The sequence below is a fragment of the Chiloscyllium punctatum genome, chromosome 19, assembly GCF_047496795.1.
Source record: "Chiloscyllium punctatum isolate Juve2018m chromosome 19, sChiPun1.3, whole genome shotgun sequence".
NCBI classification, from domain to species: domain Eukaryota; kingdom Metazoa; phylum Chordata; class Chondrichthyes; order Orectolobiformes; family Hemiscylliidae; genus Chiloscyllium; species Chiloscyllium punctatum.
The window spans coordinates 95,484,736-95,507,619 of NC_092757.1; the positions used below are offsets into that span (position 1 = coordinate 95,484,736).

The following is a 22,884-nucleotide window of genomic DNA, read 5'->3' on the forward strand; positions in this document are numbered from 1 at the left end:
TGTATCACAGTGTAATGTGGATCTATATCATACTGTAATGTGGATCTGTGTCACAGTGTCATATGGATCTGTATCACAGTGTAATGTGGATCTATTTCACAGTGTAATGTGGATCTTTGTCACAGTTTAATATGGGTCTGTATCACAGTGTAATGTTGATCTGTGTCACAGTGTAATGTGGATCTGTATCACAGTGTAATGTGGATCTATATCATACTGTATTGTGGATCTGTGTCACAGTGTAATGTGGATCTGTATTATACTTTAATGTGGATCTGTATCATAGTGTAATATGGGTCTTTATCACAGTGTAATGTGGATCTGTATCACAGTGTAATGTGCATCTGTATCACAGTGTAATCTGGATCTGTATCACGGTGTAATGTGGATCTGTATCACAGTGTAATGTTGATCTGTATCACAGTGTAATGTGGATCTGTGTCACAGTGTGATATGGGTCTTTATCACAGTGTAATGTGTATGTGTATCACAGTGTATTATGGGTCTTTATCACTGTGTAATGTGGATCTGTATCACAGTGTAATGTGGATCTGTATCACAGTGTAATGTGGATCTGTATCACTGTGTAATATGGGTCTTTCTCACTGTGTAATGGTTCTGTCCTGTCTGTTGTGAGATCTGTGCAACAATGCCTCAATACTGCCTGCTCCCTGCCACTCTAAAACCATTGGCACAGCCCTGCTCTGTGCCACAGTCATTCTTCCAGCTGTGCCCATTCTGTTCTGGAGATAACACAGACAGCATTGACATTTATGATGCACCTTTCACCGGTCCAGGCTCTCCTGAATGTGGTACATTGAAATGTAGTCACCGTTACATTCTAGGAAACAGTCAGTTTGTCCTGCAAGATTACCCAACCAGGAAGAGGACAGTTAACTCCTTGTAGTGCTGGCTGAAGAATGTACATTGACTCACAGACAGGAACAAAATCCCCTCCATATCCTGGGATAGTGGCCCTGGGGTGTTCTTTTTCCCCCAAGAGAGCAAACAGGACCTGACTTTATCATCTCAACAGTCTCTTTTATTGCTGTCATTTTGATTGCAGACTGAAATGGAAAAAGGACGTTTTTAAAACTTGGGACCATAGAAAGAATTGCTATACTTTTGAATGCAAGCAACTGAAAGTAATTAGGTTCTGATTATTCGGATGTTCTGTTCATGTTGTGAGGGAAGTTGTTTGTAGACAGGCCATCATTCGGGGCTGTATGCAGAGAAAGATTTAACCAGCAACAAGTTCATGATTGGTCTGTGCAATTCTAACCAGTTGTGGATGCCAGAGATCATTAGCCTGATGGCATAATTGGTTCTTGGCAGCTAAACAGTTTGTGGATGTAAATAATTTAGGCAGAAGCATTTGGACTGCTGGAAGAGGAGGTGAGGTGTGTGTCGCTGTCTCTCTCTCTCTCTCTCTCTCTCTCTGCAGTAAAACTATCCAAAGCCTGATGAAAGTCAGTTTTTTTCTCTTACTGGTTGCTGTAACCTGTTGCCTTTATCTAGTCACCAAGAGATGAGGTTAGTGTAACAATAACCCTGTGTATCCATGAAGAAATTAAATACGGCACGGTGGCACAGTGGTTAGCACTGCTGCCTCACAGCGCCTGAGACCTGGGTTCAATTCCTGCCTCAGGCGACTGACTGTGTGGAGTTTGCACGTTCTCCCCGTGTCTGCGTGGGTTTCCTCCGGGTGCTCCGGTTTCCTCCCACAGTCCAAAGATGTGCAGGCCAGGTGAATTGGCCATGCTAAATTGCCCGTAGTGTTAGGTAAGGGGTAAAATGTAGTTGTAGGGGTATGGGTGGGTTACGCTTCGGCGGGGCGGTGTGGACTTTTTGGGCCGAAGGGCCTGTTTCCACACTGTAAGTAATCTAATCTACCTGGAGAAACCAGGATAAACAATAATAAGTTTTACCAAACCAAAGGAAAACCTAAACCAACACCTTGGATTGATGCTATTTTTTCCTCTCCATCCATAAAACTAATGTCCTTTGTTTGTGTCTGTGAGTGTGTTGGAATTTAAAAGGGTGTTACAGTTAAGACTGGTACAACTGTATGGTGATGGTTGATAACTTTGTGCCTGTTTGTGATGAACAGTAGTTCTGGCTATGTGCAGGAATCTGATTGGTTTATCCCAGTGCCCTGATTCTATCAGGCAGTCAGTCAGGGTCATTGTCAGCATTAATTAGATCATCACTTTGTGTGGTGACCCTGGCAGGGTCTGGGGAATGGATCTCAAGAATCAGGCACTTTCTCAAGTGGGTTGTGAAATCCTGGGAGCTGGGAAACAGCTGCCGACTGGCTAAACATTTCTCTGTTTTTTGTCATCCTTCTGTTTGACCGACATCCTCTTCCAACTCCTGGAAATTTCTGATTCTCGTCACTCCAATCATTGGTCACCGTATCTTTAGGAAGTTCCTCCTTAAACCTTTTCAACTCTCCCTCTCTCTCCTGAAGGGTCCTTCAAACCTGCCACAAACTTTTATGGTCAGCTACCTGAGTATTTTCTGGTGTGGAACAGTTTGTTGCCCTCTCTCTGAGGGGGAGTGGGGCAGCAGCATCTTCCCCCCTCTCACCCTGAAACACCTGCTAAGCCATCTGCATCAACGAGGTCACCACTCAATGTTCCCAACTCTGGATTTTACACGTCCAAACTCCTCAATCCCTCCTCGTGGGTCAGTCCCACCAGCCCAGGCATCGGCCTGCTGAGGAACTTTGTTATACTCTCGCACAGCAAGTATACCCTCCCCTTAGTCAGGGAGGACAATGTAATTTTTATTTCTTCATACAATGTTGATGTCAGGCCAGGCCAGCATTTATTACCCAATCCCTAACTGCCCTGAGAGCAGTGACGAGTCAATGCCATTGCTGTGGGTCTGCAGTCACATATAGGCCAGACCAGGTAAGGGTGGCAGATTTCCCTCCCTAAAGGGCATTAGTGAACCAGGTGAGATTTTATAATTGCCAAGGGTTATACAGTCACCATGAGACCAGCTTTTAATTCCACCCCATCTACCCCAGTCGGATGTGAAGTCATGTCCCAGAGCATTATCTTGGGGCTCGATTTTACTCATTCAGTGACATTAACCAGCACATCACTACCTCCTCTGCCTACCAGGCCTGGTCTCACCAAGACTTTGTCCAACTGCAGCAAGCTATTCCTCACTGGTGAACTCAAATGCCCTTGTGGTGAAGACTAAAGGACATGCTATCGATACAGTCTTCACCCACTCACTGTACTTTTTTAGATTCGATTAGATTCCCTACAATGTGGAAACAGGCCCTTCAGCCCAACAAGTCCACACTGACCCTCCGAAGAGTAACCCACCAAGACCCATTTCCCTCTGCCTAATGCATCTTAACACTACGGGCAATTTTAGCATGGCCAATTCACCTGACCTGCACCTCTTCAGATTGTGTGAGGAAACTGGAGCACCCGGAGGAAACCCACGCAGACCCGGGGAGAATGTGCAAACTCCACACAGACAGTCACCCGAGGCTGGAATCGAACCTGGGACCCTGGTGCTGTGAGGCAGCAGTGCTCACCACTGAGCCGCCTCATTCTTGTATAACAATCCATATGACACAATTGGAACCTGTGTCCACATTTCAATTCATTTCCATAAATTCATGGGCAAGTAATCGGAGCAGATCAGGAGGCAGAGTGTGAATTATTGTTTATTCATTTGTTTTAAAAAAAACTCCAACCTGATGTCACCAGATCAGAATGACATCAGATGCTGCCAAAAGATCCCAGCTGAGATCTCATTTGGGATTCATCATCTCTTTGACCCTCCTTATTCTCTCAAGATTCACCACCAATTTCTCCCGGGTTCCAGCCTGAATTTGTGGTTTTGGGTCTTTGATGGTCCCCAGGAAGATGGGGATTCCAGAGATGTCATCGCGGATGATGAAGAAGAATGGTCGATTGATGGTCCACTTCATGAAGGAGCGGTTCACAGCAATGCCTGTACTAGCAGCAGCCTGTACTCCCTCCTCCTTCAGCTCCATCATCGCCTTGTGCTGAATACTGGACACAAGCAGGGGCATGGGTGAGATCCTGCGCAGGTCAGGGTTCGAGAACAGCTTGCCCAGGCCTGTGAGAGCAGAGAGCAGAGAGCAGGAACGAGACAGGAGCAATTAGACTGGTGCAGGCTTCTTGCAGTTCCCAACAAGGATCCAACAAAGCTCACCTCCCACTCTCACACTCAAACACTCACACATTCTCACACACACTCTCTCACACTTTCACTCACACACACACACACACACACACTCATCATCTCTCTCACACCTGCCCACTACCAATGAGAGACAGTTTCTGAGTTGATGCTGTAATTCTGATTTTCTCGGAGAGGGAGGATTGTGCCAATTGGAAGTGTTAGTGCATTAGTGATTAACTCATGATGCAAGAATATTAGAAAAACATTGGGGAATGGGATAAATTTGGGGAATGGGATAAATTTGGGGAATGGATGACCTACCAAGGTTCTTCAAGGCTTTGTTTAGTTCGACATCAAAGTTGATGTTGAGTTTTGGGATTTGGACTGGCATTGGACGAGTCTTGAAGTTGTGGGCCAGTAGATCTGAGATGTTCAGTCTGGACACAATGCTGTCGAGTTTTCCAGTCCCCATTGGTTTCACAACAATAAAGCTCATGTTCTGTTTGAAGGATAATCTGGCAACCTATAGAAACAACACTGTCAACCATGTAGACTGGAGAGAACATGTATCATTGTCCCCCATCAATTCTAGCCCCCACTCCCAAAGGCTTCATTCCAGTTTGAGCCCTCCCCTTGAGGTAGTGTTGGAATGATCCTGCCCCCATTGTTGTTTGCAGGATTATAGACAGTTACACAGAGTCACATTGATTATACAACAGAGAAACAGGCCTTTCGGCCCAACTACTTCCTGCTGGTGTTTACATGAATCTACTCCAATTGTATCTGACACATCCCAGTCTTTGAGTAAATCTTTTTATTCCCTTGTCTCTCGTGTACTCATCTAGTTTTCTAACTGAAAATATCAAAGTAATTTAATTGTTCTCAGTGGGTGTGGTCTACACATTCTAAACTCTCTAAATCCCCAAAAAGCTTTACCAGCTTCTGGCTGTACTCCGTCACCGGTAACCCAATGGAATCTCTGACTAGAGTCAGGGATCCTGGGCAGGGCTCCCATTATCCACCATTGTACCCACACAAATTGCAGTGTTCTGATTGGTTCAGGTTTGCCATCTGTTTGGACATATCCTGGAGGTTTTATCAGATGACCTCTGACCTCAAACCAATTTCAGATTTGTTCCCGTCTGCAATCGGTCAGTAGTGAACAAACAAATTTCATGAAAACATCAAATTGTTGCTCAGGGATTGTTCCTGCTGGTCTGTTTGCAGGCAGGTCCTGCAGGTGAGGCGATAATAAGCTGAGATTCCAGGATATTTTGGTAACTTTAAATCACTGCTTCAGGTCCAATCACCTGACTCAGGCTAAACCAAAGATATATCTCAGTCTCAGTCTTCCCCATTTGGGATTGTCCAGGTGACTGCTTCAAACATTCTAAGGAAATTGTCAGTGGGACTAACAGAGCAGACAAAGCTGTTGTTTAAATCAGTGACAAACTTAGAAATTGCTGAAAAAACTCAGCAGGTTTGGCAGCATCTATGGAGAGAAAGCAGAGTTAATGTTTCAGGTTGAGTGACCCTTCCTCAGAACAGAGTGTTAATCAGTGAATTGCTCTGATGTATGGAAGACACCATATTGTTTCTTATTGGGCTATAAATGGAACTGAAAGTTAGACTGCTCTCACTGAGATACCAAGAGAGTTTAAAGATCAAGTGCTGCATGGCTTCAGAACTGTCTGATATAACATTGTGTTTTGAAGCAGTGAGAGAGAGAATCTCAGACTGAGCAACATCAAAAATCCTTTCAATTAAGGAAACCTACCCTGAAACAGCCCTCTGCTTGGTTGAATTGCAGAGCATTAAACACTTTAAGTAAGAGAGCTGTTTTTCAATTCTGTATCTCAAATGATGAAATCTCCAACTCGCTGGTTTTGGGATTTGCATCAAAGATCTGAGCCCTGAATTGACCTGACAGCTCCCATGCAGTACTGAGGGAGTGTGACTGTGCCAGAGGTGCAGTGATTCACCTGAGAGACCTGTCTGCCCTTGACTGGGCAGAAATGATCCATAACACCATCCCAAGGAAGAGTATTTATCCCTGACCCAACAGCCCATACAGCATACAACCTGGTCGTTTATCTCAATGCTGTTTGCGGATTGGCTGCCACACTGTCTACATTGCAAAGTGAGTGCCCTTCATTGGCTGTGAGTGTTTTGGAATATCCGAAGGTTGTTAAACAGGAACAGAAAGAGGCCATGCAATAATTTCAGTCTGTTTCTTCTTTGATTAATGCATTTAATTGGAGAGTTGGACAGAGCTGAGGGGAACCCTCTCCCATAGAGTCAGCATGAGTACAATGGGCCAAATGGCCTCTCTGCATCATGCTGTGAAGATGTTATTGACGTGCAAGTCTTTTCTTCCACACTCTGTCAATGATTTTCACCTTGAGAGTGACTAGCTCTATTTGGACTAATCTCTGCTGAGCTTTGCACATAGAGTCATGGAGAAATACAGCGCGGAAACAGACCCTCCAGTCCAACATGTCTCGATATCCTAAATTCATCCAGTCCCACCTGCCAGCACCCGGCCCATATCCCTCCAAACCCTTCCTAGTCATAAACCCATCCAGATGTCTTTTAAATGTTGTCATTGTCCCAGCATCCACCACTTCTTCTGGCAGCTCATTCCATACACATACCACACTCTGTTTGAAAAAGTTGCCCCTCAGGTCTCTTTTATATCTTTCCCCTCTCACCCTAATCCTATACCCTCTAGTTCTGGACTCCCCCACCCCAGGGAAAAGACTTTGTCCATTTACCCTATCCATGCCCCTCATGATTTTATAAACCTCCATAAGGTCACCCCTCAGCCTCCGACGCTCCAGGGAAAACAGCCCCAGCCTGTTCAGCCTCTCCCTGCAGCTCAAATCCTCCAACCCTGGCAACATCCTTGTAAATCTTTTCTGAACCCTTTCAAGTTTCACAACATCCATCCGATAGGAAGGAGACCAGAATTGCACGCAATATTCCATGGACACAGCTGGACCTCCAATTCTGAGCCAGCGACGGCAGGGGGAGGATTGCCATCAGCTGAGCCCTCACCAGTCACAGAGTCTTCAATAGGAGATGGAATAACTCCGAGGAGCCACAAGAGAGGAGTGTTGTGCCTGGAATCAGTTCCAGGACAGTGGGAACAGGAAAATGACCCTATTCAACAGGGTCAGACTTCAAAGGCTGAATGGGATATGAGTGGAAACAGTCACTGTGGGAATCAGCACGTACCTCAATCTGAAGATCATCATCATGGAAACTACTGATGGGGTATTTGGGATGCTGCATCATCGCCACCTGGACAGAACTCCCATCCTCCTTGTAGAAGACATCACTGGCGGTTGCGAGAGGATCAAACTGAACTTGCCATAACCCTGTCGGTGTGGGAATAAAACACAAGACCATCAGCAGTATTCAACACATTTCTCAGCAGCAGACCAACACAAAAGGATGCTCTCCCAGACCTGGTCTTGGAAATGTGGTGGGCCAAGGTCAGCTGGGGAACATTTAGGAAACAGCAATCATTGTACTGTAAGGTTCAGGACGATATTGGAGAATAACGTTGGTCAATGCAGAGTGAGAATACTCAACTGGCAGAGAGCAGACTTTAGTAGGACAATGATGGAGCTGCAGGTTAAACAAGAGGCTGTCCCTGAACAATGGGCTCCCTTCAGAGAGAGGGTTCTCACCCTGACAAGGTGTTATCACAACTAGGAAAGGTAGGACATACAAAACCCGAGCTCCCCGGATCACAAAGAAGCTAGAATCAAGATAAGTAAGAATCATACAGTCATGACAAGTGTCAGGCTGAAAATACAACTGAGATCCAGGTGAAGATGAGGAAGTATTTTCAAGCAGCAAAGAGAGAATTTGAGAAAAGACCAGCAGCCAACATAAAGGGTGACTGAAAGCCATTTGTAGGCATGTACATTGTGAAAGAGTACCTCAAAGAAGGATAGGACCGATGAGAGACCAAAACAAGGATTTACAGATCAGGGCAGAGGGCATGGCGGAGGGTTTAAACAAAAAAAGATTACATCTGGCTTTAGCAGAGAGGGAGATGCCCAGTTCACCAGAGGAAGGAACTCAGTCACTGGGAGAAAGTGAGGACTGCAGATGCTGGAGATCAGAGCTGAAAGTGTTGCTGGAAAAGCGCAACAGGTCAGGCAGCATCCAAGGAGCAGGAGAATCGACGTTTCAGGCATCAGCCCTTCTTCAGGAAGGGAACTCAGTCACTGGGCAGGTTCAAACCTAACAAGGGTAAGTGTTCGAGAGACTGTGGGTATTTAAAATTGGGAAGGCCCCGAGACAGGAGGAGATGTGTCCAGGGGAGTCTGAACAAAGTGAGATTAGAAATTACAGGAACACTGCTCTCAATCTTACAGTCTCTGGGGGAGGTGCCAGAAGACTGGAGAATTGTAAAGATCATGGCTTTGTTCAAGAAAGTTGGCAAGAATATTCCCAGTAATTCCAGTCAGTTAAACTTCGGTTATGGGAAAGATTCTAGAAACAATTATTCAGGATGAATTTAGGAATTACATGGCGAGTGGTGGGTTGGTCATGAAGAGTCAGCTTTAGATGTCTAACTGGGAATTGGTGTTGAACCAACTGACTGGAGTGTTTTGATGAGGTAACAGAAAGGTTCGATGAGGGTAAAGCTGTTGATATGCTATACATGGATTGCCAGAGGCCATTTGATATAGTGTCACACACCTGTGAGGAAAGTTATCGCTCATGGTTCAAAAGGAACAGTTGTGACACAGATAAAACTAGGAAACAGTAATAGTCAATAAACATTTTTCAACCTGCAGGAAAATTGCGGTGAATTTCATATTGGGACCCTTGCATTTCCTGATATATAAATGATCGATATCTTGGTGTACACAGAACAATTTCAAAGTTAGGAGAATTGAAAACTGTGAGAACAGCAGAATGAAATTCCAAAAAAGAGCAATGACAAGTTGGAGGAGTGAGGAATAGGTGGCAGGTGAGCTTCAATGCAGAGGAGTGAGGTGATGCACTTTGGTTGACAGAACTTTGAAAAACAATATAAAATAGGAGATACAGGTGCAAACATACCGGAGAAGTGGAGAAGCAGAGGTACCTTGGTGTCTATGTGAAAAAATCATAGAGTCATAGAGATATACAGCATGGAAACAGACCCTTCAGTCCAACCCGTCCATGCCGACCAGATATCCCAATCCAATCTAGTCCCACCTGCCAGCAGTCGGCCCATATCCCTCCAAACCCTTCCTATTCATAAAACCATCCAAATGCCTCTTAAATGTTGCAATTGTACCAGCCTCCACCACTTCCTCTGGCAGCTCATTCCATACACATACCACCTTCTCTTAGGTCTCTTAGGTCTCTTTTATATCTTTCCCCTCTCACCCTAAACCTATGCCCTCTAGCTCCCCGACCCCAGGGAAAGGACTTTGCCTATTTATCCTATCCATGCCCCTCATGATTTTATAAACCTCTATAAGGTCACCCCTCAGCCTCCGATGCTCCAGGGAAAACAGCCCTAACCTGTTCAGCCTCTCCCTGTAGCTCAGATCCTCCAACCCTGGCAACATCCTTGTAAATCTTTTCTGAATCCTTTCAAGTTTCACAACATCTTTCCGATAGTAAGGAGACCAGAATTGCACGCAATATTCCAACAGTGGCCTAACCAATGTCCTGTACAGCCGCAACATGACCTCCCAACTCCTGTACTCAATACTCTGACCAATAAAGGAAGGCATACCAAATGCCTTCTTCACTATCCTATCTACCTGCGACTCCACTTTCAAGGAGCTATGAACCTGCACTCCAAGGTCTTTTTGTTCAGCAACACTCCCAGGACCTGACCATTAAGTGTATAAGTCCTGCTAAGATTTGCTTTCCCAAAATGCAGCACCTTGCATTTATCTGAATTAAACTCCATCTGCCACTTCTCAGCCCATTGGCCCAGCTGGTCCAGATCCTGTTGGAATCTGAGGTAACCCTCTTCGCTGTCTACTACACCTCCAATTTTGGTGTCATCTGCAAACTTACTAACTCTACCTGTTATGCTCGTATCCAAATCATTTATGTAAATGACAAAAAATAGAGGGCCCAGCACCGATCCTTGTGGCACTCCACTGGTCACAGGCCTCCAGTCTGAAAAACAACCCTCCACCACCACCCTCTGTCTTCTACCTTTGAGCCAGTTCTGTATCCAAATGGCTAGTTCTCCCTGTATTCCATGAGATCTAACCTTGCTAATCAGTATCCCATGGGAAACCTTGTCGAACACCTTACTGAAGTCCGTATAGATCACATCTACTGCTCTGCCCTCATCAATCTTCTTTGTTACTTCTTCAAAAAACTCAATCAAGTTTGTGAGACATGATTTCCCACACACAAAGCCATGTTGACTATCCCGAATCAGTCCTTGCCTTTCCAAATACATGTACATCCTGTCCCTCAGGATTCCCTCCAACAACTTGGCAAGATCATTGAAGGTGGCAGGACAGTTCGATGAGTAGTTAATGAAACATTCAATATTCTGAGCTTTATGAATAGGGGATACAAGAGCACAGAAATAATATTGAATTTGGATAAGACACCTGTTAGATCTAGCTAGAATATGGTGTACTGTTGTGGATGCCACATTACAGGAAATTTGTGAACATATTGGAGACAATGCAGCAGCGATTTACAAAAATGGCTCCAGGAATGAGAAAATCGATAATGAGGATAGATTGAACAGGTTGGGAATCTTCTCCTTGAAGAGAAGCTAAGAGGAGATATAACGGAGGTTCTCAAAACTTATGAGTGGCTGGACAGGGAGGAGCTGTTCCTGCTCATAAAAGGAACAAGAATTGAGAGGGAAAGATTTAAAGTGATGAACAAACAGAGCAAGGGTAATGTTTCATACATTGTCACCTAGCGAGTAGTCCAGGTCTGGAATGCACTGTCTGGCAATGTGGGGGAGGGAGGCTGGATTAACTGAGGCTTTCAGGAAAGGTACTGGATGGTTATTTGAATAGGAATAGTGTTGAAGAATGTGGTGAAAACTCCACAGTTAGGCATCAGGAATGCACATAGAGTCATAGAGTCACTGACCCAGTGAGGGTCAGTGTGTGTGGGACTGTACCCCAATGAGAGTCAGTGTGTGTGGGACTGTACCCCAATGAGAGTCAGTGTGTGTGGGACTGTACCCCAGTGAGAGTCAGTGTGTGTGGGACTACCCCAGTGAGGGTCAGTGTGTATGGAACTGTACTCCAGTGAGGGTCAGTGTGTGTGGGACTGTACCCCAGTGAGGGTCAGTGTGTATGGAACTGTACCCCAGTGAGGGTCAGTGTGTGTGTGGGACTGTACCCCAGTGAGAGTCAGTGTGTGGATAGAGAGAGTAAGGGCCCAGTGAATGGAGACAGTGAGAGCCCAGTTTGCAGACAGTGAGGGCTCAGTGGCCAGAGACAGTCAGGGCCCAGTGGGCAGAGACAGTGATGACCCAGTAGATGGTGACAGTGGAGGTCCAGTGGACAGAAACAGTGAGGGTCCAGTGGACAGAGACAGTGAGGGCCCAGTGGATAGAGACAGTGGGGGGTCCAGTGAACAGAGACAGTGAGGGTCCAGTGGACAGAGACAGTGAGGGCCCAGGGGATAGAGACAGTGAGGGCCCAGTGGATGGAGACAGTGGGGGCCCAGTGGACGGAGACAGAGAGGGTCCAGTGGATGGAGACAGTGAGGGCCCAGTGGATAGAGACAGTGGGGGGTCCAGTGAACAGAGACAGTGAGGGTCCAGTGGACAGAGACAGTGAGGGCCCAGTGGACAGAGACAGTGAGGGCCCAGTGGATAGAGACAGTGGGGGGTCCAGTGGACAGAGACAGTGAGGATCCAGTGGATGGAGACAGTGAGGATCCAGTGGACAGAGACAGTGAGGGCCCAGTGGATGGAGACAGTGAGGGCCCAGTGGATGAAGACAGGGAGGGCCCAGTGGCCAGAGACAGTCAGGGCCCAGTGGGCAGAGACAGTGATGACCCAGTAGATGGTGACAGTGGAGGTCCAGTGGACAGAAACAGTGAGGGTCCAGTGGACAGAGACAGTGAGGGCCCAGTGGATAGAGACAGTGGGGGGTCCAGTGAACAGAGACAGTGAGGGTCCAGTGGACAGAGACAGTGAGGGCCCAGGGGATAGAGACAGTGAGGGCCCACTGAACAGAGACAGTGAGGGTCCAGTGGACAGAGACAGAGAGGGCCCAGTGGATGGAGACAGTGAGGGCCCAGTGGACAGAGACAGTGAGGGCCCAGTGGATGGAGACAGTGAGGGCCCAGTGGATGGAGACAGTGGGGGCCCAGTGGACGGAGACAGAGAGGGTCCAGTGGATGGAGACAGTGAGGGTCCAGTGGACAGAGACACAGAGGGTCCAGTGGATGGAGACAGTGAGGGCCCAGTAGATGGAGACAGTGAGGGCCCAGTGGATGGAGACAGTGAGGGCCCAGTGGATAGAGAAAGTGAGGGCCCAGTGGATGGAGACAGTGAGGGCCCAGTGAATGGAGACTGTGAGGATCTAGTGGACAGAGACAGTGAGAGTCCACTGGACAGAGATAGTAAAGGCCCAGTGGACAGAGACAGTGAGGGTCCAGTGAATGGAGACTGTGAGGGCCCAGTGGATGGAGACAGTGAGGGCCCAGTGGATGGAGACTGTGAGGGCCCAGTGGACGGGGACAGTGAGGGTCCAGTGGATGGAGACAGTGAGGGACCAGTGGATGGAGACACTGAGGGCCCAGTGGACAGAGACAGAGTGGGTCCAGTGGATGGAGACAGTGAGGGCCCAGTGGACAGAGACAGTGAGGGACCAGTGGACAGAGACACTGAGGGCCCAGTATCCAGTGGATGGAGACAGTAAGGGCCCAGTGGACAGAGACAATGAGGGCCCAGTGGATGGAGACAGTGAGGGCCCGGGGATAGAGACAGTGAGGGCCCAGTGGATGAAGACAGTGAGGGTCCAGTGGATAGTGACAGTGAGGGCCCAGTGGATGGAGACAGTGGGGGTCCAGTGGACAGAGACAGTGAGGATCCAGTGGACAGAGACAGTGAGGATCCAGTGTATGGTGACAGTGAGGGTCCAGTGGGTGGAGACAGTGAGGGCCCATTGGATGGAGACAGTGGGGGTCCAGTGGACGGAGACACTGAGGGCCCAGTGGACAGAGACAGAGAGGGTCCAGTGGATGGAGACAGTGAGGGCCCAGTGGATGGAGACTGTGAGGGCCCAGTGGCCGGAGACACTGAGGGCCCAGTGGATGGAGACAGTGAGGGCCCAGCGGCCGGAGACACTGAGGGCCCAGTGGACAGAGACAGAGAGGGTCCAGTGGATGGAGACAGTGAGGGCCCAGTGGATGGAGACTGTGAGGGCCCAGTGGCCGGAGACACTGAGGGCCCAGTGGATGGAGACAGTGAGGGTCCAGTGGATGGAGACAGTGAGGGCCCAGTGGCCGGAGACACTGAGGGCCCAGTGGATGGAGACAGTGAGGGTCCAGTGGACAGAGACAGTGAGGGCCCAGTGGATGGAGACTGTGAGGGCCCAGTGGATAGAGACAATGAGGGCCCAGTGGACAGAGACACTGAGGGCCCAGTGGACGGAGACAGAGAGGGTCCAGTGGATGGAGACAGTAAGGGCCCAGTGGACAGAGACAGTGAGGGGCCAGTGGATGGAGACACTGAGGGCCCAGTGGATGAAGACAGTGAGGGCCCAGTGGATGGAGACACTGAGGGCCCAGTGGATGGAGACAGTGAGGGCCCAGTGGATGGAGACAGTGGGGGTCCAGTGGACAGAGACAGTGAGGATCCAGTGGACAGAGACAGTGAGGATCCAGTGTATGGTGACAGTGAGGGTCCAGTGGATGGAGACAGTGAGGGTCCAGTGGATGGAGACAGTGAGGGCCCAGTGGATGGAGACAGTGGGGGTCCAGTGGACAGAGACAGTGAGGGCCTAGTGGATGGAGACAGTGGGGGTCCAGTGGATGGAGACAGTGAGGATCCAGTGGATGGAGACAGTGAGGGCCCAGTGGCTGGAGACACTGAGGGCCCAGTGGCCGGAGACACTGAGGGCCCAGTGGATGGAGACAGTGAGGGCCCAGTGGCCAGAGACACTGAGGGCCCAGTGGATGGGGACAGTGAGGGCCCAGTGGATGGAGACTGTGAGGGCCCAGTGGATAGAGACAATGAGGGCCCAGTGGACAGAGACACTGAGGGCCCAGTGGATGGAGACAGTGAGGGTCCAGTGGATGGAGACAGTGAGGGTCCAGTGGACAGACACAGTGAGGGCCCTAGTGGATGGAGACAGTGAGGGCCCAGTGGCTCTGTGTGAGATATCACCAAAACAGACTCACCCACCTTTGAAATGGATGGCATTCAGCAACAGCAGAACAATGTTGCGTGGAACCTCATTGAAGAACGTTTTAATTTTCCCGCCTGTTTTTTCTTGCACCCATGAGTTAATAGCGTTTGTGTCCTTTGCATTTATCCCAGTCAGCAGCTGCGGTTTAGAACTGTAAAATCTCATTGAATCTTTGATGAACTCCTGATTAATCTGAATTCCTGCATGGTTGAAACACAGGCCATTAGAAACAGACAGAGCAGTGACAGCAGCACCCAGCTCAACCGTGTCTTCATCAGAAAGACACAGCCTACCTCAGACACCAGGAACTCTCAAGAGGGAACGCTGACACGGAGCCACTTCATAAAGAGATATCCGTTTTGATGAGACAGCATCAGGTGAAGGATGCAGGTCTGAAGGAGGGTGTTGAGGGATTGATGTGAGCCAGCAGGTTCAGAGCTCTAGGGGGATATTCCAGAGCTTCGGGACTCACTTGCTAAAGGTCCCAGTGATATTGACAAAGCGACTGAGGTCCAGGGAGACTCTAGCTTTCCTGGACAGAGCCAGAGAACCCAGAGTGATGGTAGGCCGGAGGAGATTACAGAGAAAGGCCAAGGTAAAGCCAAGGAGTGATTTGAAACTAAGATTGTGAGTTGGCTAAGTATGGGTGAGTGTAGGTCAGACCAGGACAGGGTTTGGGAGCAAGATCAGAGTCAATCCTGAACTTATAATGTCTGACACCAGGTTTATGAAAGGTCAACACTCAGTGTCTAGGAGAAGTGGGAGTGGATTCGCTGCGTTTGTACAGATGTTTCTGTGGGACATGGTAATAATGGACCCAACATGGAGGAAAATCTCTTTAGTGTCCAACGTAGAGACCAGGGCAGAGTCAGGGGCTCAGGTCTTCTCTGAGTTTCACAGTCAAGATGAACTCAAAGAAGACATGAGCAGGAAAGGAGAGAAACGAGAGAGAGAGAGAGAGAGATGGACACAACCAGTTCCCCACCACATCTATCCTGACCTACTGGGAAAGGCCACGCTGAGAGACAGGAAGGTGTCGAATAGGGACTTGGGGATCAAAGGTGGAGGTGACCATGTGACTAAGCAGATTGGGGGCTCCAAGACCGTTGTGGTTGGAGGATGAAAGGCTGGTGTGGTTTTGGGGAGGACAGCTGTAATTGGGTGGGTCTAACCTGAGACAGATACAGGAGGAGGTCAGGTTTTGGGAAGGCAAATGGGATTTGTTGGGAGAGGCTTATCTCAGAGACACCCTTACCTTTGATTGGTGGAACAGGACTAGTCAGGGTTCATTAAACCATAGAATGTCAACACAACTCAATCAGAGGCCATTTGGCCGACTGAGTCAGTGCTGGCTCCCTGCAAGAGCTACTCAGCTTCTCCCCACATTATTTCCTCACACTCCTCCATTTCACACAATTACTCAGTCTCCTTGTAAAAGCCTCGAGTGAACCTCCCCCTCCCTCACATTCTCAGACAGTACATTCCAGACCCTAACACCTCGAGTGAACCTCCCCCTCCCCCACACTCTCAGACAGTACATACCAGACCCTAACCCCTCGAGCGAACCTCTCTCCCCGCTCACTCTCAGACAGTACATTCCAGACCCTAACCCCTCGAGTGAACCTCCCCCTCCCCCTCACTCTCAGACAGTACATTCCAGACCCTAAACCCTCGAGTGAACCTCTCTCCCCCTCCCTCTCAGACAGTACATGCCAGACCCTAACCCCTCAAGTGAACCTGATCTGTAAAGTCTAGATTCCAGTCGCTGTATCAACATCTTTGGTCACCTTCCCACTGCTGCCTTCAATAATGAGTGTACACACATACCCAGGTCCCTCTGCTCCTACACCCCATCTTGAAATGTATCTTTCATTTCATTCCATCTCTCCTCAATCTGTTGATTGAAATGTATCACTTTATTCTCTCTGCATTAAACACAGCTCTGCTACATGCCTGCCCATTCCACTAAGTTCACCAAGTTCATCCAACCTGTTGCTCCCACTGGGCAGAACCTCACCTGCAGAGACTGAAACTGTGTCTTGCTCTCACCCATATGTTCAAGGGGTTGGGTCTCGAGCCCCAATACTCTCAGGGTACCCACTAAACTTTGTAATTTAATCAAAGCACATAAAGACCCTAGTTTATCGGTCTGGTGGAATCAGGTTCACAGAAAACATTGACACCGTCCTGTATTTAACAATAACTACTGTTTGTATTAAATGAATACACTCTTGCTACAAGTAACCAAAACTAGAAACAGGAACACATAATCCTCAAGCAGAAACTTCATAAAACCTATTTTAAAACCTACATACATGTTCAGAGAGACACAGATCAACAAAAAAGAAATGATCTTCTGTTTGGAGGAGAAATCCTGGGGAAACACAGCTCAATAGCACCAGCCTGGAGGTGGAGAAGAGATGTTCCCTTCTCGTCAAGATCTTGTGTAGTTCTTCAGCCTCAATGTGACTGTGTTCCATCATCGCCTTCTCATTGGTTGAGGAGTGGGCCCTTCACTGTGGAGAATTTGAATGGTGGTGCTTTGGCAACATCATTCTCACTCACCTTCAAATCTTGATCTCGGCTGGTGATGGGAACCCAAGGGATCTGATGGAATCTTGTGAAGTTGGAGAGGTTCTCCGTGTTTCTGTGGTCCTCCATGCTGCCTCACACCCCCTCACTGTATTTCAATATCACTGGCCCCATCAATCCCTGGCCAATGACTGCCGGAGTAGCCCTGCCTGCTCCATGCCCATTGGCTGTCTCAGGCACAGGGCCTCAGTTTCCTTTTAACAGTTGCCCTTCGACATTCCAAGCTCATTGCCCTCCATCTTAACGCTGCCCTTTTATTGAGTTTGGTCACTCGGCAATGATAACAACCCACAGAGCCTTCACAGTTGTGGGCTATGAGCTGTTTCCTATTGAAGCTGGGCACATTACGCAGAGAGTTGTGAGAGCATGGAATGCGTTGCCAGCAGCAGTTGTGGAAGTGAGGTCATTGGGGACATTTAAGAGACTGCTGGACATGCATATGGTCACAGAAATGTGAGGGTTCATACATTAGGTTTACCTTACATGAGGATCAATGGTCGGCACAACATCGTGGGCTGAAGGGCCTGTTCTATGCTGTACAGTTCTATGTTCTATTAATACTGAGCAGAAAGCAACAGATTGGTTTTGAGTAATCCTCCACCTCAATGTTGTTGATGTGTAGCTCCAGTGGATTACCTGGATCAGGTCAGGCGATCTGTTCAGTGTGTCTGAGGTGATCAGTTTGGAGCAGAGTTTGAAGCTTTAGTAGATATCCCTGTGGCAGAGGGAGGACACCATTGGTGGCTGGTGATCGTTTTCTGAGCGGGTATGTGTGGAATCTTGTGATCCCAAACCCCACAACACGTGTTTGGTGCTTTCTGTTGGAATGATTTGTTTGAGCTAGCCTTGTGGATGTGAAGTGAATTGGTTCTCGGTCTTGCACGATGCTCATTCCTGGCCCATTCTGTGAAGCATGACCTTTGAGATTGTTTTTTTCCTGTGGGGGGGGTGGGGAGGTCATAGTGCACAAGGGGGTCGGTTCCCTGCTGGCAGTGTCCGTTCCAGATGCTGATCCTCCTCGTGCCATCGCCAAGCCACAGCCTTCCTCAGGAGCTCTCTCAGCAATGATGTTGAAAAGTCCAGAAGGTATGGTGACAAGTCATTGAAAACTCCAGGGTATCTCTGTAGCTGCTGTTCATTTGTGAGACAAGGTCTTTGCTGACAATGTTCACCTCTTCCTGGGTCATGGGCAATTTTTTGACCTGATTACATTGAGCCAGAGAATTGATCAGACTTACACTCCATCAACATGTCGTCCTGTTGAAAAGGATCCTTTCACAATGAGCTCCGGTCAGTGACTGCAGGTTCCCATCATGCTCGTTGGCCAATAGGCCAAAACCAATCTCATTGTCAATGAAGACACTCCGGAACATTCTTTCAATAGGCTGCTGGAAGAGATTGCAATTGACAAAGAAACAAAATAGTCATCTAATTATCCTCCAAATGATGATGTGCTGAAGGGAGTGACATGTGACATGTTGAGGTCCAAATCCGTGTTTGGAGGAAGAATTTAGCTTCGGTACTCTTGGGATTCAATCCCTGCGGCCTTGGAATCTTGAGGGATCCCACACAGGAGAGGTTTAGATGTTGCACAACTGGATCCCATGTGACTCTGCCATCCTTCTTTCATATACCCACCCATCTGCCTGGCGATCCGAGGGCACCAGGTACCAACACTTTTCCATGTCTCCTGTCAGTGAACGGTGCATTTTCTGGGAACATCGATTAATGGAATTGCATCTTCCCAGAGATTAGATTAGAGTGGTGCTGGAAAAGCACAGCAGATCAGGCAGCATCCGAGGAGCAGGAAAATCGACGTTTCGGGCAAAAGCCCTTCATCAGGGCTTCCCAGAGGTGGATCCTTCTGTGAAATGTCATGTTGTATGTGAACCTGTCCGAGTAACCCTAGACTGGCTCACCAGCAGTCTTCTTGGTGTTTGCTGTCACCATGGTGCTATTGGTGATATCTCAGGATAGCTTTGGTATTGAGGTCCTCACACACTGAGAATCCTGCCATTCCTCTCGACCTGGGAAAATATCTGTGATCCCAGAGCTGAACTGAACTAGCTGCATGAATGTGAGAGACGGCTGACTCACTGCACCCTGTTTACTTAGTGCTAGCTGGTTGTAACTTTGACAATCTTGGGACTTGACCTTCAGAATTGGGGCTGTTTGGATATATTTGCCTTTATTGCTGAGTCAGTCTCGGTTTGGAGGGTGTGTCTGTTAATATCCTTCAGGAAGATTCTATAGATTGTGCCAAAAGCTTTTCATTTGTTGACTGTGTCCCCACAATGTGTTCCTCTGGGAGAGGCTGCTCAACTCTGGCTCTTGACTCGACTCAACTCAGCCTTCTGTGAACTTTGGTTTGCTGCTTACATTTATATAGCCACTGGCACATTCCTTGCTGTTGTAGCCATACTGTTGTCTTCTAATTGGTTATGTCCAGTTGTAATCTTTGGCTGCACCTTTTAGATGTGGGTTTGTTGTGTAGCCCAAGGCCCAGAGACAGGGCGGTACCACCCACATGCCTTGTGCTGATCATTCAGTGTACAGACTGTGGGAGCTGCCTGTTCAGTGTTACAGGCCGTGGGAGCTGCCTGTTCAGTGCTAAGGCCGTGGGAGCTGCGTGTTCAGTTTTACAGGCCGTGGGAGCTGCGTGTTCAGTGTTACAGGCCATGGGAGCTGCCTGTTCAGTGTACAGGCTGTGGGAGCTGCGTGTTCAGTGTTACGGGCCGTGGGAGCTGCCTGTTCAGTGTACAGGCTGTGGGAGCGGAATGTTCAGTGTTACAGGCCGTGGGAGCTGCCTGTTCAGTGTTACAGGCTGTGGGAGCTGCGTGTTCAGTGTTACAGGCCGTGGGAGCTGCCTGTCAGTGTTACAGGCCGTGGGAGCTGCCTGTCAGTGTTACAGGCCGTGGGAGCTGCCTGTCAGTGTTACAGGCCGTGGGAGCTGTCTGTTCTGTGTACAGGCCGTGGGAGCTGCCTGTCAGTGTTACAGGCCGTGGGAGCTGCCTGTTCAGTGTACAGGCTGTGGGAGCGGAATGTTCAGTGTTACAGGCCATGGGAGCAGCCTGTTCAGTGTACAGGCCATGGGAGCTGCCTGTTCAGTGTTACAGGCTGTGGGAGCTGCCTCTTCAGTGTTACAGGCCGTGGGAGCTGCCTGTTCAGTGTTAAGGCCGTGGGAGCTGCGTGTTCAGTTTTACAGGCCGTGGGAGCTGCGTGTTCAGTGTTACAGGCCATGGGAGCTGCCTGTTCAGTGTACAGGCTGTGGGAGCTGCGTGTTCAGTGTTACGGGCCGTGGGAGCTGCCTGTTCAGTGTACAGGCTGTGGGAGCGGAATGTTCAGTGTTACAGGCCGTGGGAGCTGCCTGTTCAGTGTTACAGGCTGTGGGAGCTGCGTGTTCAGTGTTACAGGCCGTGGGAGCTGCCTGTCAGTGTTACAGGCCGTGGGAGCTGCCTGTCAGTGTTACAGGCCGTGGGAGCTGCCTGTCAGTGTTACAGGCCGTGGGAGCTGTCTGTTCTGTGTACAGGCCGTGGGAGCTGCCTGTCAGTGTTACAGGCCGTGGGAGCTGCCTGTTCAGTGTACAGGCTGTGGGAGCGGAATGTTCAGTGTTACAGGCCATGGGAGCAGCCTGTTCAGTGTACAGGCCATGGGAGCTGCCTGTTCAGTGTTACAGGCTGTGGGAGCTGCCTCTTCAGTGTACAGGCTATGGGAACTGCCTGTTCAGTGTTACAGGCCGTGGGAGCTGCCTGTTCAGTGTTACAGGCTGTGGGAGCTGCCTGTTCAGTGTTACAGGCCATGGGAGCTGCCTGTTCAGTGTTACAGGCTGTGGGAGCTGCCTCTTCAGTGTACAGGCTGTGGGAACTGCCTGTTCAGTGTTACAGGCCGTGGGAGCTGCCTGTTCAGTGTTACAGGCTGTGGGAGCTGCCTGTTCAGTGTTACAGGCCGTGGGAGCTGCCTGTTCAGTGTTACAGGCCGTGGGAGCTGCCTCTTCAGTGTACAGGCTGTGGGAGCTGCCTGTTTGGTGTCTCCTGGATCCAGGGTCTGTACCTGTTATAATCAATACCTGAAGGTGCCACTCTCTGACAATGGCTTTGTATCTCCTGCCATCTGCTCGCAGTGAGCCAATTCCATGTCCTTCCTTTTTTTCGAACAAGAGTTCCAGGTCTTGAAGCAGTCAACTCCATTGGAAAGTCTCATTTGCTGGCCTCGTTACAATATCCCGACAAACGGACCCATTGCTTCTTGTGGTGTTTGCCTCAATTGACTCAATTGTATTGACTCAATTCGAGTCAATATTTAATTCTGACCATGACATGTAGCTGATCCGATAACACGTTTAATCCTTTGGGGAATTTTTCTGGTTCACTCCCGGCTAAGGCTGAGATATTGACTCTGTGTCATCCCTCATCCCCAACTCCTCTGAATACTTTCACAACTTGCCTAAACCCTTCTTTAATTATTTGATCTATGAAACGTTGAAATAGTTTGAACTCAGGTGCGAGATCCATGCCTTTTAAGTTCAGGCTGTTGAATCAATTCTCCTGTTGCTGTTTTCCTCTCTTCAGGTTATGCCTTTGAGTGCATTCTGTACCTGATGTTCTTCTCTGTTGTTTGGCTTTTGGGATTGTGTTGTTGGCTCTGTGCTGTCCTTCCTTCTTGTTTGAATTTAGGATCACCTTCCCTTTGTTCAGCATGGGGCTGAATTCCAAGACTCAGTCAAGTAAGAAATAGCCTTCAGGTTGAATCAAGAGGATGCCTGTATGTCTGGCCAACTCAGACATACTGACAGTTTAGAAAGAAACTTTCTGTCTTTGTGGGAATTTCTTAATTGTGATTATGTTCTGTTTGTTGCTGTTCCCACTGGCCATGAGACCAGCATGCCCAGGTTTCTCATTGTTCTGTTTACATTGAACCAAAGAAATCCCAGTTGTCACCATGTAGTAATATTCCTGCATTTGAATACAGGAAGTATTTGAACTCAGCCCGGGGCGAGAGAGCGACAGTGCCCAGACACATCCTGGGCCTACAGGGCAACAGTGCTCACACACAGCCTGGGCCCACAGGGTGACAGTGCCCAGACACAGCCTGGGCCTATAGGGTGACAGTGCCCAGACACAGCCTGGGCCTATAGGGTGACAGTGCCCAGACACATCCTGGGCCTACAGGGCAACAGTGCTCACACACAGCCTGGGCCCACAGGGTGACAGTGCCCAGACACAGCCTGGGCCTATAGGGTGACAGTGCCCAGACACAGCCTGGGCCTATAGGGTGACAGTGCCCAGACACAGCCTGGGCCTATAGGGTGACAGTGCCCAGACACAGCCTGGGCCTATAGGGTGACAGTGCCCAGACACAGCTTGGTGCAAGAGGGCACCTGATAACATCTGAGTGCTTGGCTCATTTGCATGTTGAGCTCTTAAAGCAATATTGCTCTAAACATGAGAACACAACCCCTGCAATTTTCACCATCACATAACCCAACATGCTCAAGAGATGGGGTCACTAACCCGAAGAATATCTGGCCTCTCTTATACCATCCTTTTGTTAATTTTAACCCAGTCAGTGTTTCACCCATTCCCACCTCTCCTGTGACAGGACAGGAAGGTGGTTTCCAGACGGTGATGTTTGAGGCCAGGGACGGAAGGCGCTGTCCCACTGTCTCCAGCTCCTGTCCTCCCAGTGTCATAGAATAAAACGTTCCCCTTTCCCCACCGAACCCCAACCAAAACACCAACATGCC

At 48.8% G+C, this 22,884-nt stretch overlaps 1 protein-coding gene across 1 annotated transcript in view; it reads right to left on the bottom strand.

The window, feature by feature from the left end:
* Positions 1–3,673: 3,673 nt before the first annotated feature.
* LOC140491220 (alpha-2-antiplasmin-like) overlaps positions 3,674–22,884 on the bottom strand; it is a 56,131-nt gene continuing 36,920 nt past the window's right edge. The window contains exons 4-7 of the mRNA XM_072589201.1: positions 14,546–14,749; positions 7,414–7,556; positions 4,498–4,699; positions 3,674–4,110 (exon numbers count right to left, since the gene is read on the bottom strand). Of these exons, the coding sequence (XP_072445302.1) occupies positions 3,779–4,110; positions 4,498–4,699; positions 7,414–7,556; positions 14,546–14,749 (881 nt within the window). The 3' untranslated portion in view covers positions 3,674–3,778. The remainder of the gene's footprint in view (positions 4,111–4,497; positions 4,700–7,413; positions 7,557–14,545; positions 14,750–22,884) is intronic.